This window comes from Schistocerca cancellata, chromosome 2, assembly GCF_023864275.1.
Source record: "Schistocerca cancellata isolate TAMUIC-IGC-003103 chromosome 2, iqSchCanc2.1, whole genome shotgun sequence".
NCBI classification, from domain to species: Eukaryota; Metazoa; Arthropoda; class Insecta; order Orthoptera; family Acrididae; genus Schistocerca; species Schistocerca cancellata.
In genome coordinates this window covers 746887814-746906020 of record NC_064627.1, presented here as the reverse complement: position 1 = coordinate 746906020, position 18207 = coordinate 746887814, and the positions used below count along the sequence as shown (strand labels likewise).

At 40.8% G+C, this 18207-nt stretch overlaps 1 protein-coding gene across 1 annotated transcript in view; it reads right to left on the bottom strand.

The window, feature by feature from the left end:
• The window catches only part of LOC126162560 (chorion peroxidase-like), a 128630-nt gene extending 110744 nt beyond the window's left edge, over window positions 1-17886 (bottom strand). Inside the window, exon 1 of the mRNA XM_049919149.1 lies at window positions 17830-17886. Within this exon, the coding sequence (XP_049775106.1) occupies window positions 17830-17879 (50 nt within the window). The 5' untranslated portion in view covers window positions 17880-17886. The remainder of the gene's footprint in view (window positions 1-17829) is intronic.
• Between the last annotated feature and the right edge of the window lie 321 nt (window positions 17887-18207).

Genomic DNA, 18207 nt, shown 5'->3' with positions numbered 1-18207 from the left:
CTATTTCATAGCACAACAATATGAATCGTTTTGAATCTCATGCCCACCAGTACTATCGAATATAGAAAGTAATCTTAAAAAAAGAAAGAAGAACGTAAAGTCTCTGATGTATCCCTTCGGAAAATGTAAGTGCTATGAGTGAAAGTGTGTAACATAAAACATCTAAATATATGCACATATCTGTGTAAGGTAATACTGATTCCTTTCCCTAATTAGACGTGCGATTAAGCGCTGCACAACTGTCCACCATTTTTCTTCCCTTACACTGGAATGTGTAGACAATACACTAACGACTGACATATGCTACATGTATGCACCGATAAATATATATCTTCGATCTGTGTCCTAACAAGCCACAACATCACGATGGGGAAGCGCCCTCGGAGAGTCTAGTTATTTCTGCAAGGTTTTTTCATACAGCGCTTCGTCTTTAGTTCTGATTCCATGGACAGGTAGGTAGTAGGTCTCCGATCTTCACGTCGATCTCTATTTTTCATTTATCTGGAGGTCACCTTTTGTAATTTGTCTATGTATTTCATTCGTAGTCTTCGTCTTGTTCTTTTTCTAATAACATACCCTACATTATTGTATTTAGGAGTTCCACGCTACTGAATAGATGACCAATAATCCGAATTTTTTTTTACAACAGTATTCCATGAACTCTTTTTCTCTCTTACTCTTTAATAAAGACTTCATAGATTCATGATTCCCATTATCAAGTGGCCCAGTTTGTGTTGGCGTCATTGTTCTTACGCACATCTCCTTTAATGCTCAGTCCCATAACTGGTTGGTTGCAGTCTAGTTGACACATCTCTGAGCCTTCTACTTCATTTCTGTGCAGCAGATACAGCCATCTTTTATGATTTCTATGTACTACAGTCGTCTTCTTGCCCTACTTCTTTTTCCAGCGACATGTCATTTATTGCTTGCTCAGTGTACAGATGGAATTACATCAGGGACAGGCTATAGCTGCTACTGATGGGGCAAACTTCAGGAACCGATCGGCCAGTCGATAGTTCCACCGTTCAGCCTGGTTTTTTCGGTCGAATGAAGCAATCGAAAGAAATTATTCTCTGCAGGCATTTCAGTTAAATTAATTTTTTTTCACCCACTCACACGAGTCGCTGACCGTTATTTAGTTATATGAGTGTTTTTACTCGATCTCTGAAGCGTTTTCATTTCCATACTAGTTCAAGCTTTTCGGTTATAGATGAGCCATGACTAGGACTGCCGACCTTTTTTTTTTTGAGGCAAACAACGTATCTTACTTGAAAGAAAAGTAACTAATGTATAATGAAACTGAAGTATTTTCAAAATTTATATATTTATTTACTTAAATACAAAATTTTCGTACTTCTGGCATTCAATATCAGTTTTTTGGGTGGTTTTAAAAGTTTAATGAATGGAGATACATAGTAAATTTATGTTTAAATAAATGAACGATTACTTTAAATTATTTGAAGTTCTGTTTCTATCTCCCCGTCGCTTTGTACCAGTCGCCGACAATTCTGTTTCTGTTAATGCTCAGCTGAGCGAACAGAGGGCATATAGGGTACCTTGTTTTGAAATTCTGTTTGTTGACTTAATCACTTCTTCCATTGTATTCCTTTTCCCTGTGTAAGTCAATCATTGCCTAAAGCTTCCTTTGGAGCTCTCCGTAACCTCTGTTTTTTTTTCATTACATCCAGGTCCTATCTACTAATTTTTTCATCTTTTTTTGCAATTTCCCGTTTTTATCAGGAATAACCAATAAATTATGGTCACAGTATACATCTGGCCCAGGAAATGTTCTGGTTTCAAAATCCCTGTCTTAGCATTCTATCTGAATCCATCCAGTATCTCCACGTCTCTTCCACTTATACAAACTTCTTTCAAATTCTTAAAATAAGTGTTAACAATGATTAGACCGTGCTCCGTGGAAAATTATACCAGATGGCTTTCTCTTTCATTCCTTTCTTCCAGTCCGTGTTCTTCTGTTTTCCTTCTCTTCCGTTCCCTATTATATAGTGCTATGTAGACTCTCATCACAATTAAATGTCTCCATCAACGATATGGATAATTTATATTATCATCATACATTCTTTTAATCTCTTCATCAACTGTGGAAGTAGTAGGAATACAAACTTGTACTACTGCGATCACTCGTGCTCTTATTCATCCATTTAATTTTCCAGATGTGTTTGTAACAACACACCCCAAAAGGATTCATTTTCCTTTCCTGAACCTTAAGAGCCCAAATTTCATAACCATTCAATGTCACACACCAAACGTATTGTTACTTTGTAAGGTTAGTACCTTCTTTTTATTGAAGGGGCCTTTCGCTTCCTACCTCACCTTTGGATTTACCATTCCTAGAGCTTTTGCTTCTTAAATATGTAACTATGTCAACTTATTTCGTTAGCTTGTCACGTATATGTAATCGGGCTTAGGTTTGTCCACGTTTGTCACAACGATCAAGTTTATTTTAGACTCGTTTATTTTCATGATATATTCTTTTCGTACAACTTTATCCATTTTATTTATGATAGCTTCAAGTCCTCTTTCCCTTCCATCTAAAACAGCTGTATCATCAGCATATCTCTACATACATATTCTTTTTCCATGTAGAGTACACCTATTTGAAACTGTTTTCTGACTTTTCAAGTTCCTCCTGTATGGATAAATTAAAGTAATTGGCGATAGTGCACATCCTTGTTGGACTCCTTCCATATCTGTGTTTTTTTCTTATGGGGAACGCGATGAAGAAAGTTTGGTCTTAAATAGCGGATTAAAGTCTTGGCGCTCCCTCCTCGCGTTTTTCTGTCTGATCACTTCTTAGCGATCACTTGAGAAAGAGCCAATTCGATGTTACATCACTGAGGTCGGTAGCATGATAGTGCACATACTGATGAATTATGAACAGTTCATAAAAGCTAAAAAAATGTAAACTAACTCATGTGCACCAGTCAAAGACATATATATTGTCAAGCTCTGTTGCATATTATAGTATGTATAAAATTCATTACTGTTTTATAAATAAAAATTGGGTAATACTGCAAGAACCACAATGCGTTATTTAATATACGATAGAGGCGGCAAAGTTTCCCTGATTCATACGTGGGATTATAATACTTCGTCAAATGTTATTTCATCATATGGAGAACTTTTGTAGACTATTAGTTGTTTGCTGTGAAACCACGTTCTCATATTTGTACATTTCTGTTTACTGGGAGAACGTACCACTACAATAAGTACCTGGAGTTATTTATTTTAATAGAGTTTCTATTGTTATTTTCAGTACTACACTATTTCCAAACATTAATCCACTGTCTTCACACAAATGGAGGAATTATGCTTCCACATTTCTTCTCAGCATCTAACGTCACGGAAAGAAATTATAGCGGAAAATAATATTCATCGTTTGTTAGCAAAGAGAGCAGAATATTTTATTTTGTTTCCTTGTTTCACTGTACTCCATTTTTTACAGTTTTGTCTAACATCAATATAATGCATATATTTATTTGGAAAACAAGCATAATGATTCCCTTTAAAAGGTTATAAATGCGAAACGCGCAGATCCATCTCCAAGCAAATAGGTTGCAGTGATCTTAGTCTCTGTGGAAGAAACAGGATAGTGGAGGACACCAGACATTCAGGAAGCAGTGTATCATCACGTGCGTCGTACGTGCCATTATTGTGAAATAATACTGTTATTGTGTTACAGTTAAAATTGGTTCTGACCAAAACGAATTATGAAAGCAATAGGAGGAAGAAATATGTAAACAACAGTCTATTAAACGTATGCGGGTGGCGCTATTTATAAAACTGATCGATACAATACGGATTTGCATGAGCAACGAAATATAAATGGTAAGTAGTTCTGATATATACTTTCTCAGTAATGGGGGGGGGGCTTTCTTTTTGATAATTTAAAACTTTCCTTTTGTTTAAGTAAATTAGCAGAGTTCATATAAACCGGCTAGAAATTGATGCTTATGTCGTCTGATTTTAGCCGCAATTCCATGTTGTAGCTGAACAGGTATGGCCACAGGTATTTCTCACTTCCAGAATTCAACCTTGAAAGCGTGTTAATATCACCTAACAGGTCATATAGTTTATTAATGATTTCATAAGGAAATCATGTTAAATAATGCCATCAACATTGAAAACTGAGTAATAACGCGGAATGCGATGCTCCGCATGAAGTTGCTCCACACAGTGTATCAATTGTATAAGGCAAAAGGTAGGAATATTATGGAGTTTCAACTGTACCGCGAATATCTTAGGTCAAAATCACGGAGCTGAAACTTTGAAAATGTAAGATAACTGACATTCTATGAGTAAGGAAATGTAATGAGGGGAAAATGTAGTAGTGTTTGTGCAATTAAGGGACAAACATGTAAATGTTTTTTATTCCAGTCTTTGATCACAATATCAATTCTTTAGACAATGACCGGTTTCAGTCCGTAATGACTATCTTCAGATCTTTTTTACACCATGTCCTAAAGTGATAAGGCCATAATGGCATCGTCAAAACATATAAATATAATCAGCACAGCATCGTTACATAAATTTAAAATAAGGTGTAGAATAGGCCACATCGTCCACACAGTCATTGTTGCAACTGGCTACTGAAGTACAGTAGCTACCTTATTTTAGATCTATGTAACGATGCTGTGGTGATAATATTTATATGTTTTGACGATGCCATTATGGCCTTATCACTTTAGCACGTGGTGTAAAAAAGATCTGAGGATGGTCATTACGGACTGAAACCGGTCATCGTCTAAATAATTCATATTATGACCAAAGACTGGAATAAAAAACATTTGACAGTATTGGATCACTGTTTGTATACGCGACTATGTCGCAGTTGATGACAAACATGTAAGTTTCAGGAAAAAGCCAGAGGTATACCGCTATACGTACCAAGCAAGTCATCAACTTTACGCCCTTTCAGAATCCAACTGATACACAAACAAACTCTATGGCTTTGAACTTTTGCCCCATTTTTTGCGGTTTCCCTTGGTTTTGAAGCAAAGGACACAACTGGCAATCCCCTCCCAAATTTTCCCTACTGGGAATCCTTCAATCCATTCCTAATTCGCTGTGATTCGACTAAGAAGCACTGTGTTCTATAACAGATTCATTACGAATATTCGATTGTAATTTTCTGAAGCACGCAAGACGCTTACTCATAGAAAGAGCTCAAGTTAACCACACATTTTCTCGAAAGTGACAAACTCTTGTAATCGTGCAATAGTTTCACTTAGAGGTAACACTGAACATAATTATGCAATTACAAGCCTTTACTTGTACGTCTAAACAAATTACAGACATCCAGTGCAACAGGAATATCCGTTCATGTAGGGCAGGATTTATTTTTTTCTGTATACATGTTGTATGCACGATTTTTAAATTTGATTCTCGAGAAGCGCTGATAACAGCAGCTGTCTTTCTGCTGTTTGCCAGTTTGTATCACTAATTAGCCGAATATCGCTTAATTGCCAGTTGACAATTACAATGGATTCTCCAGCCTGTGCGTGTGTCAATGTTTCTACTGTAGTGCTTGATGGACACTGATGTCTCCGTAGTACTGGGAATGTGTGACGTAGTCTGACATAGAGGTCAACTAGTAGTAATTTCAAATAGGAAACAGTGTACATTTTTAAAATAATGGAGCTTAGTTTACGTTGTTGGGCACAGCAGAGGAAGTTAACTTACTTCGCCCACGGCACGCGCATATGCAAAATGAGATAGGTTCTCTCAAACTGCGTCTCAATCACTCTAATTTGTATTGAAACGCGTTTTAAATGTTCTTCATCTATCAGGAAGTGCTGCAAGGGCTTATTTGATTTATTATTATGTAAGGGTTATGTTCATGAGAATAGTGCTGAGTATCACAGCCAGTCGGCCATCTTTTCGTGAAGCTGCTTCCTACGGTAACCGTTACCAGAGACTAAGGCAGAATATGAAAGATAAGATATTTATTTTGTTTCAATCACAGTTCGCCACTGCACCTCTTGGCTTCATCTCGCCCCTCTCGCAGATGCTGAAGCGATTATTTCTGTAATTTCAGGCCGTATTGAGCCTGTAGGCAACCATTAATATGCATCAGGTACGTGCCTGCGTCATTCGTATCTAGTATCACTGACCAGCGTACACGGTATTAGTTTCAACATTATCTCTGAAAGGCAGTCTGAAAAGCTCATAAGAATGTCAAATATCAAACTGCATGCCTGTGAGAATTCTCACTTCGACAAATTATTTTTTTATCACATTTCTTAGTTATGAAGCATTAAAAAGTAACTTTTATTACATACTGTATTTGCATTCACGAATAGTCGAGCGGTATGCACACCAGGTGGTGCATTTCGTCGTCAACATTCCACAGTATAGTCTGTCAGACTGCAGCCACGAGCATATACAGGGTGGTCCATTGATCATGACCGTGCCAAATATCTCACGAAATAAGCGTCAAACGAAAAAACTACAAAGAACGAAACTTGTCTAGCTTGAAGGGGGAAACCAGATGGCGCTATGGTTGCCCCGTTAGATGGCGCTGCCATAGGTCAAACGGATATCAACTGCGTTTTTTTAAAATAGGAACCCCCATTTTTTATCACATATTCGTGTAGTACGTAAAGAAATATGAATGTTTTAGTTGGACCACTTTTTTCCCTTTGTGATAGATGGCGCTGTAATAGTCACAAAAATATGGCTCACAATTTTAGACGAACAGTTGGTAACAGGTAGGTTTTTAAAATTAAAATACAGAACGTAGGTACGGTTGAACATTTTATTTCGGTTGTTCCAATGTGATACTTGTACCTTTGTGAACTTACCATTTCTAAGAATGCATGCTATTACAGCGTGATTACCTGTAAATACCACATTAATGCAATAAATGCTCAAAATGATATCCATCAACCTCAATGCATTTGGCAATACGTGTAACGACATTCTTGTCAACAGCGAGTAGTTCGCCCTCCGTAATATTTGCACATGCATTGAAAATGCGCTGACGCATGTTGACAGGCGTTGTCGGTGGATCACGATAGCAAATATCCTTCAACTTGCCCCACAGAAAGAAATCCGGGGACGTCATATTCGGTGGACGTGCGGGCCATGGTATGGTGCTTCGACGACCAATTCACCTGCCTTGAAATATGCTATTCAAAACCGCTTCAACCACACGCGAGCTATGTGTCGGACATCCATCACGTTGGAAGTACATCGCCATTCTGTCATACAGTGAAACATCTTGTAGTAACATCGGTAGAACATTACGTAGGAAATCAGCATACATTGTACCATTTACATTGCCATAGCTAAAATGGGGGCCAGTTATCCTTCCTCCCACAATGCCGCACCATACATTAACCCGCCAAGGTCGCTGATGTTGCACTTGTAGCAGCCATCGCGGATTTTCCGCTGCTCAATAGTGCATATTACGACAGTTTACGTTACCGCTGTTGGTGAAAGACACTTTGTCGCTAAATAGAACGCGTGCAAAAAATCTGTCACCGTCCCGTAATTTCTCTTGTGCCCAGTGGCAGAATGGTAAAAGACGTTCAAAGTCGTCGCCATGCAATTCCTAGTGCATAGAAATATGGTACGGGTGCAATCGATGTTGATATAGCATTCTCAACACCGACGTTTTTGAGATTCCCGATTCTCGCGCAGTTTGTCTGCTACTGATGTGCGGATTAGCCGCGACAGCAGCTAAAACATCTACTTTGGCATCATCATTTGTTGCAGGTCGTGGTTGACGTTACACATGTGGCTGAACACTTCCTGTTTCCTTAAATAACGTAACTATCCGGCGAACGGTCCGGACACTTGGTTGATGTCGTCCAGGATACCGAGCAGCATACATAGCACACGCCCGTTGGGCATTTTGATCACAATAGCCATACCTCAACACCATATCGGCCTGTTCCGCACTTGGTAAACGGTCCATTTTAACACGGGTAATGTATCACGAAGCAAATACCGTCCGCACTGGCGGAATGTTACGTCATACCACGTACTTACACGTTTGTGACTATTACAGCGCCATCTATCACAAAGCGAAAAAAGTGGTCCAACGAAAACATTCATATTTCTTTACGTACTGCACGAATATGTAATAAAAAATAGGGGCTCCTATTAAAAAAAAACAAAAAAACGCAGTTGATATCCGTTTGACCTATGGCAGCGCCATGTAGCGGGCCAACCATAGCGCCATCTGGTTTCCCCCTTCAAGCTAGACGAGTTTCGTTCTTTGTAGTTTTTTCGTTTGATGCTTATTTCGTGAGATCACTATCAATGGACCACCTGTATATCAGACTGGATATATGAATGGCCATAGTGTGTGACTTCCAGACAAAGGATTGTGAACCATCTTAGTGGGATTAGCTTCGTTAAATATCTATTTGAAAGACTAGGTTCCAATTTTAGTGCCTTCATATGCGGACCCTGCGCGAAGAGGGGGCGGGGGGCAGGCAGTGGCCAGCTGCCCCCACCACCTCCCTCTCCCAGCAGAAGAAAATGATCTTTACAGATCGAACTTGCGTGCTGCCACTCTACAAAGACAAATGTATTGGGCAATTATCACTCTGAAGAAAGGCGGAGCAGCCGGCCGTTGTGACCGAGCGGTTCTAGGCGCTTCAGTCCGGAACAAAAATGGCTCTGAGCACTATGGGACTCAACATCTTAGGTCATAAGTCCCCTAGAACTTAGAACTACTTAAACCTAAGGACATCACACACACCCATGCCCGAGGCAGGATTCGAACCTGCGACCGTAGCAGACCCGCGGTTCCGGACTGCAGCGCCAGAACCGCTAGACCACCGCGGCCGGCAAAGTCCGGAACCGGAACCGCGCTGCTTCTACGATCGCAGGTTCGAATCCTCCCTCGGGCATAGATGTGTGTGACATCCTTAGGCTAGTTAGGTTTAAGTAGTTCTAAGTCTAGGGACCTCAGATATTAAGTCCTATAGTGCTTAGAGCCATTTGAACCATTTTGAAAGGCGGAGCGTATAATGGTTATTGACTAGGAACAAATGTACCCAGAATCATTTGTCGTCAACTCTCAAAAATATTTCGTTATCACAGCGAAACTAGTATGAGTTGCCTCCGCCCGCCTCCCCACCTTGCTCAGATCCTGCGCACACTCTTGAGTGTGTTACTACCTTAGTAAGGGGCTCTAGTGGGTAGTTGAAAACACCAAGGATGACAATGCTACGTGATTTAGAGTGTTTTTTACGGCTGATGTATTAGATGCTGAAGTCACTATCATTTCATCATAGCTGGCTGACCAGTATCTGTTTGTAGGTCTATTTATTTATAGGTTCATTAACATTTCTGGGCGAAGTGTTTCTTGGATCTCTGAGAAATGAGGCGACGTCTCGACGCTGGGAATAACAACGCCGTGTGCGCTAATTAACGTCTGCTGCTGTGGCCGGCTAATGAGAAGCGCCAGCGCCGGATTAATGAAGGAGAGGGGAACAGGCACACGAGTCTCCAGCAGGGGCAAGAAAGAAACTGCGAGCAAAGCACTGCTCCACACTCCGCAGACATTGTCAATCACTGGCTAGCGGAGCGTTCTTCAGCTTTTGCTCGCCTGTGCGCCTCCGCTCGCTTTGACCGCCTGAACACCGATGAATCTGGAAGGTCTCTCTTGCGCGTATGTGTAACGATGTAGCATAGCAGAACCGCAAAGACCTAGATTTCGAAGAGTGCATTTGATTTATTACTGTGATCAATTCAGAAAGGTCTTAAGACGACTTCGGTAGGATTCCATCTCCCGCTTACGTCGAGATACTACTAAATGAACATCGTGTGCCAAACAGCTTGGTGCAAGTCTTACGACTCGACACCACTTGTACTGATTACGTGTCAGTTTCGTTCCTTATCTGGTCTCATGCAGCTGACAGCACCCAGAAAACTACAACGTGTTCACAGAGAATCGAACAGAGGGCTCTTCGTCATTAAACTGAAACGCTAACTACGAGACCACAGTGTGGGTCGTCGAGATATTTAGTTAGCGATGTTTTAGTTTTGACGAGTATGAGGGGGAAAAAAGAAGCCAGAAACTGCCTTCCGTGACCTTTCGTGACGCGACTAAGGCGTTGCTGTCGATGAAGGCGGGTAGCTGGTCCTCCAGATGTGTTTACTTCTAGAAGAGCGTGGCGGAAGGCAATACATTACACATGCTTATAAAAAACCAAGGCATAATGGAGTATAATATGAAAAATACATCAAGTTTTTGAGCATCGATTGTGATGAAATGCAAAAATAGTTTGGATCGTTTAACGTAGCACAAACATAAAACGAGAATGCTGTACCGCACTAATATACTGACGGAAAAAAATCGCAGCACCGATAGGCAGCTATGCGACGTACACGAGAGTTGGTAGGCGTGTTTCTACATCTAAAAGATGATGTCTGTTCAAATTATGAGAGAGTTGCCTAAGAATAGCGCCACTATGAGGATGCAAATCAGCTATGCTTTAAATACACGCTGTAACGGTCCTGGGCGTTAGTTTCCTTTGAGATTGGACTTGGTGAGTTAACTTTAGTCAAGAACATCTTTAAAGTGACAAAGACGCCATTATCAACACTTCTTTGAGTTTGGACGAGGTCATTTAACAGGGTTACGAGAAGCAGATGTTCCTTCTGCGATATTACAGAAAGACTTGGAAGAAATGTAGCCATCGTACAAGACTGGTGGCAACGGTGGTCACGGGAACGTACAGAAGCCGGACGGCCACGTGGCACTACCGAGAGAGAAAACCATCATCTTCGGCGAATGGCTTTGGCGCATCGCACTGCAGCTGTAGCAGCAATCTGAGCAGCAATAACCACAGTGACATAACGAACTGTTACCTCAAGGACAGCCCTGAGCCTGATGCCCCGTAGCCTGCATTCCACTGATCCCAAACAAACGTCATTTGCAACTTCAGAGGCGTCAAGTGAAAGCTCATTGGTGGACGGGGCGGAGGTCTGCTGTGTTTTCTGATGAAAGCCGTTTCTGCCTCGGTGCCAGTGATGGCCGTGTGTTCGTTTGGAGGAGGGCAGTTGAGAGCCTGCAACCAACTGTCTGCGTACCAGACATACTGGATGAGCACCTGGAGTTATGGTCTGGGGTCCGATTTCCATATGAGGGCAACAGCACTCTCATGGTTATCCGACGCACCCTGATTACAAGTCTCTACGTGAATCTGGTAATTCGACCTATTGTGATGGCATTCATGAACAGCTTTCCAGGGGGTATTTTCCAGCAGAATAACGCTCGTCCATATACCGCTATTGTAACCCAACGCGCTCTACAGAGTGTGCACATGTTGTCTTGGTCTGCTCTATTACCATCTCTGTCTCAATCGAGCACATGTGGGACATCATCGGACAATAACTTCAGCGTCATCCACAAACAACATTAAGCGTCCCTGTATTGACCGACCAAGTGTAAAATTCATGGAATTCCAACCCAGAACTGAACACTCGGCACCTGTGCAACGTTTGCATGCTTGCATTCAGCAGTCTGGCGGTTAAACCGGCTATTAATGTACCAGCATTTCACATTTGCAATGGCTTATCCCGCGCTTACATTAAACTGTGATCTTGCAATGTTAATCACTTAAATATGTTACCTAGACAAAGGTCCTCCAGAAATATCATTACTATGCATTAGTTATTTTTTGGTGTTGCGATTTTTTTCCTTCAGTGTAGCTCATCTTCGGATGCACAACTTCTTTGTGAATTACAAAACGAATTTGTTGATTTGATATTTCATAAACAATCCCAATAAAAGGTATCATTCTTCTCGCAAAGCTGCTTACAATGGCGGTAAGGATGTACGTAGGAGGACTGTGAGCGACAATAAGCCAGTGACGTGTGCTATGGAACAGGGGATGAATTATTCGGTATTGAGGATATTCGTCTAAAAGACGAACCCCATATCGTTGAGGCTTCCTTCTTGTAGTATGACATATCATACGTTGTACTGGCAAGGATGTCATTACTATAGACTAACGCAATCAAAGTTCTACAATGCAAGACAGAGAGGCTAATGTGACTTACGACTATTGGTAACTGGTTCAAAACTGGCCCCATATCAAAGGGATTCTGCCATTTTGCAAGTTACATCGGTACATTTTTTTGGTCAGTATTGTCCTCAACTACATTAGAGAAGTCATTTTGTTGTGTTTTGTTTCCTAGTCTTCCGTAAAACGCTTTTATTGCTGCAATACAGCATATTTCTTCGAAAGGGAATAATAATTGTAATAATAATACTGGACAAACGTTTATGGTACAGTCGTGACGAGGTAAAATGGAGTTACAATATGGATCCATGATGAAATGAGCTCTGGTTTCTCGATACATTCATGCGTGTGTCAGAATACAGTGTACGAGAACACTATCTAACCAGCTATAGCCTGATTGACATCACTGTGATACGCGCATGAATCTATCGATAAATAAATGGTCATTGCATCACGGTCCTTTAATATACACTATAAGTTCAAAAATATCAAGACAGACATATGCAATGTGGAAGTGACCACTAGGCACCATGGGAGGCGGACCTGCCAGTATAAAAGTAGACGGGGAGTACTGTCAGTAGCTAAGCAGTAACAGCTCAGTGGGTCAGTCGGGACAGCTCAGTCACTTCGAACGTGGCCCAGTCACCGAATGTCACTTGAGTAATAAATCCATCAGGGGCATTTTAACCCTTCTAAAACAACCCAAGTCGATACTTGATGATGTGATGGTGAGGTGGAAATGCCAAGGAACAACCACAGGTAGACCGAAAGAAGACAGATCTCATTAACTGATGGACAGGGACCGTTGAGCATTGCGGAGCATGGCTGTAACAAAAAATCGCATGAAATCAGCAGAATTAATAACTGACGACTTCCAAAGTGCTGCGAGGTATCCGAGCTGAAGCTCCAAAGAAACTGGTATAGGCATGCATATTGAAATACAGGAAGAATACGGCGCTGCGGTAGACAACGCCTATATAAGACAAGTGTCTGGCGCAGTTGTTAAATCGGTTACTGATGCTACAATGGCAAGTTATCAAGATTTAAGTGAGTTTGAAAGTAGTGTTACATTAAGCGCACGAGCGATGGGATACAGCATCTTCGAGGTAGCGATGACGTGGGGATTTTGCCGTGCGAGCATTTCAAGAGAGTACCGTGAATATCAGGAATCCAGTAAAACATCAAATCTCCGACATCGCTGCGGTCGAAAAAAGATCCTGCAATAATGGGACCAACGACGACTGAAGAGAATCGCTCAAAGTCACAGAAGTGCAACCCTTCCGCAAATTGCTGCAGATTTCAATGCTGGGCCATCAACAAGTGTCAGTGTGCAAACCATTCAACGAAACAACTGCACGACACAAAGCTTTACGCCTTGCCTGGGCCCGTCAGCACCATTGGACTGTTGACGACTGGAAACATGTTGCCTGGTCGGACGAGTATCGTTTCAAATTGTATCGAGCGGATGGACGTGTACGGGTATGGACACAACCTCATGAATCCATGGAACCTGCATGTCAGCAGGAGACTGTTCAAGTTGGTGGAAGCTCTGTAATGGTTGAGGCGTGTGCATTTGGAGTAATATGGGAGCCCTGATACGTCTAGATACTACTCTGACAGGTGACACGTAAGCATTCTGTCTGATCATCTGCATCCATGCATGTCCATAGTGCATTCCGACGGACTTGGGCAATTCCAGCAGGACAATGCGACACCCCACACGTCCAGATTTGCTACAGAGTGGCTCCTGGAATACTTCTGAGTTTAAACACTTCCACTGGCCACCAGACTCCTCAGACATGAACATTACTGAGCATATCTGGAATGCCTTGCAACTTGCTGTTCAGAAGAGATCTCCACCCCGTCGTACTCTTACGGCTTTACGGACAGCCCTGCAGGATTCAAGGTGGCAATTCCCTCCAACAGTACTTCAGACATTAGTCGAGTCCATGCCATGTCGTGTAGCGGCACTTCTGCGTGCTAGGGAGGTCCTACACGATATCAAGCAGGTGTACCAGTTTCTTTGGCTCTTCAGTGTGTTCCAATGACTGGACGTAGGAAGTTTAAAAACAGTGGGGTACATCGGTCGATTAGCTCCTTATAAGCCACACTCTTCTTGACACCGTGTATAGAGTGACATCAGTGACAGTGAATGACTGGAAAAAAGTGATTTGTAGAGATGAATCACGCTATATGGAATGGTGTGAGTTTTACAAATGCGTGCAGAACATTGCCCGCCATCATGTTTAATGTCAATAGTGAACAAACGAGGAAGTGGGGTTACGGTTAGGAGTGTTATTAGTGGTTAGTATGTGGCCACCATTATTGTACCTAAGAAAATCCTAAATGCACAAAAATATAAACACAGATTACATCATTGTGTGCTGCTTACAGTAGAGGAACAGTTTGGGAGACGACGACGGTTCATTTCAGCATGAGACAGCATTCTGTCATAAGACAGCAAGATCCAGCCAACGGTCTGTGGACAATGACGTTCCTGAAATGGACTGGCCTACCAATGGAGCCCTTTGAGAATGAGTCAGAACCTCGACTTCACTGCAGACCCCAGCGTCCAACATCATCTTCTCTGGTTTCGGCCCTTAGATTAGATTAGATTAGATTAGATTAATACTAGTTCCATGGATCATGAATACGATATTTCGTAATGATGTGGAACGAGTCAAATTTTCCAATACATGACAGAATTAAGTTAATTTAACAACATACTTAAGTTAATATAACAACTTTTTCATTTTTTGTTTTTATTTACTTTTTAATTTTTTTTAAATATTTTTTTTGTTTTTTTTTTTTAATTTATATCTAAAAATTCCTCTATGGAGTAGAAGGAGTTGTCATTCAGAAATTCTTTTAATTTCTTCTTAAATACTTGTTGGTTATCTGTCAGACTTTTGATACTATTTGGTAAATGACCAAAGACTTTAGTGCCAGTATAATTCACCCCTTTCTGTGCCAAAGTTAGATTTAATCTTGAATAGTGAAGATCATCCTTTCTCCTAGTATTGTAGTTATGCAGACTGCTATTACTTTTGAATTGGGTTTGGTTGTTAATAACAAATTTCATAAGAGAGTATATATACTGAGAAGCTACTGTGAATATCCCTAGATCCTTAAATAAATGTCTGCAGGATGATCTTGGGTGGACTCCAGCTATTATTCTGATTACACGCTTTTGTGCAATAAATACTTTATTCCTCAGTGATGAATTACCCAAAAATATGATGCCATATGAAAGCAACGAGTGAAAATAGGCGTAGTAAGCTAATTTACTAAGATGTTTATCACCAAAATTTGCAATGACCCTTATTGCATAAGTAGCTGAACTCAAACGTTTCAGCAGATCATCAATGTGTTTCTTCCAATTTAATCTCTCATCAATGGACACACCTAAAAATTTGGAATATTCTACCTTAGCTATATGCTTCTGATTAAGGTCTATATTTATTAATGGCATCATATCATTCACTGTACGGAACTGTATGTACTGTGTCTTATCAAAATTCAGTGAGAGTCCGTTTACAAGGAACCACTTAGTAATTTTCTGAAAGACAGTATTGACAATTTCATCAGTTATTTCTTGTTTGTCAGGTGTGATTACTATACTTGTATCATCAGCAAAGAGAACTAACTTTGCCTCTTCATGAATATAGAATGACAAGTCATTAATATATATTAAGAACAACAAAGGACCCAAGACTGACCCTTGTGGAACCCCATTCTTGATAGTTCCCCAGTTTGAGGAATGTGCTGATCTTTGCATATTATGAGAACTACTTATTTCAACTTTCTGCACTCTTCCAGTTAGGTACGAATTAAACCATTTGTGCACTGTCCCACTCATGCCACAATACTTGAGCTTGTCTAGCAGAATTTCATGATTTACACAATCAAAAGCCTTTGAGAGATCACAAAAAATCCCATTGGGTGGTGTTCGGTTATTCAGATCATTCAAAATTTGATAGGTGAAAGCATATATGGCATTTTCTGTTGAAAAACCTTTCTGGAAACCAAACTGACATTTTGTTAGTACTTCATTGTTACAGATATGTGAAGCTACTCTTGAATACATTACTTTCTCAAAAATTTTGGATAAAGGTGTTAGAAGGGAGATTGGATGGTAATTGTTGACATCAGATCTATCCCCCTTTTTATACAAAGGTATAACAATTGCATATTTCAGTCTATCAGGGAAAATGCCCTGTTCCAGAGAGCTGTTACACAGGTGGCTGAGAATCTTACTTATCTGTTGAGAACAAGCTTTTAGTATTTTGCTGGAAATGCCATCAATTCCATGTGAGTTTTTGCTTTTAAGCAAGTTTATTATTTTCCTAATTTCAGAGGGAGAAGTGGGCGAGATTTCAATTGTATCAAATTGCATAGGTATGGCCTCTTCGATTAACAGCCTAGCCTCTTCTAATGAACACCTGGATCCTACTATATCCACAACATTTAGAAAATGATGATTAAAAATATTTTCAACTTCTGACTTTTTGTTCGTAAAGTTTTCATTCAATTTGATGGTAATACTGTCTTCCTGTGGTCTTGGTTGACCTATTTATCTTTTAATAATATTCCAAATTGTTTTAATTTTATTATCAGAGTTGCTGATTTCAGACATGATACACATACTTCTGGATTTTTTAATAACATTTCTTAATATAACACAGTAGTTTTTATAATGTTTGATAGTTTCTGGGTCACTACTCTTTCTTGCTGTCAGATACATTTCCCTTTTCCGGTTACAAGATATTTTTATACCCTTAGTAAGCCATGGTTTGTTACGAGGTTTCTTACGAGTACATTTAACTATTTTCTTGGGGAAGCAGTTTTCAAATGCATTTACAAAAATGTCATGAAATAAATTATATTTTAAATTGGCATCAGGTTCACGGTACACCTCATCCCAGTCTAACTGCTGTAGGCTTTCCCTGAAATTTGCAATTGTTAAATTGTTGACTGAACGTACTACTTTGGAGGACTGTTTAGTATTGCTGAATGGAGCTATGTCATATATTGTAACTAGCTATGCACCATGATCAGAAAGACCATTCTCAACAGGCTGAGCATTTATCTGGTTAAACTTATCTTGGTCTATAAAGAAGTTAATTATCAGTGAGCTGCTATCCTTTACCACCCGAGTAGGAAAATCAATAACGGGTGTCAAATTGAAAGAACCGAGTAATACTTCAAGGTCATTTTTCCTATTACCCTCTTTCATAGAATCTACATTGAAGTCCCCACAAATAATAATTTGCTTCCCCCTGTCTGACAGATAGCACAACAAGGAGTCCAAATTTTTCAGAAATAGATGAAAATTTCTCTGGTTTCGGCCCTTAAGGAAGAATGAGGTCTCTTCTACAGACACTCAGACATCCAATTGAAAGCGTCCTCAATAGAGTTCAAGCTGTCATAATACCAGCGAAGAATGGATTCACGCCATACTGATGTCCACTCATAGGTGTCCACATATATTTTATCAGGTACTGTACCTCACCTTGTACGTCCCAATATGATTTCCATCCTGCCGCCTTACTGGGCACCGCGGCTGGTCGCAGCGGGCGCTCTCGAATGGCTTGTTAAACTATGAACCTCAATTTCTCGAAAAAAAAAAAACATTGATAGTGGCTTCGTAGTGAACCACCATTCTCTGCACCAAGATGTGTACTACCAACGTGTGAAAGATGAGCGAAATGTGTGGTTCTCTGGGTGTAAGCTCCCCTCGTCAACGATGATTATCTATTTTGTTGCATATCGTCGGGCCAAGTGAGAAGGCGTGCTGTGAGAGGAGAGGAGAGGAGCTGACCTGTGAGTGTGGAGACTGCGGTTGGCGAGCAGCTGCGCCGCGGCCTCCATGGCGGCGTAGCCGTAGCGCGCCAGCTGCTGGGCCCGCTCGCTGGCCGGCCCGCTGAACGCCGACACGTAGTGCGCCGGAGAGTCGCGCTCCACGCGCATGCCTGCCGACACACCGCCACACCACACAACATAGTACAACACAACACACTTGTCTAGCCGCGGTGACAGAAACTTCAGTTGTTGTACGTCGACAGAGTACCGACCAAAACACCGATTTAGTTCGTGCTGTGTGCTGACGTCCACTAGAACACGTTTAACGGTAATTAACCCTTTCAGACCCGAATTTTTTCTGGAGGAAGGAAAATTTTTTTAAATACTGTAATGGACT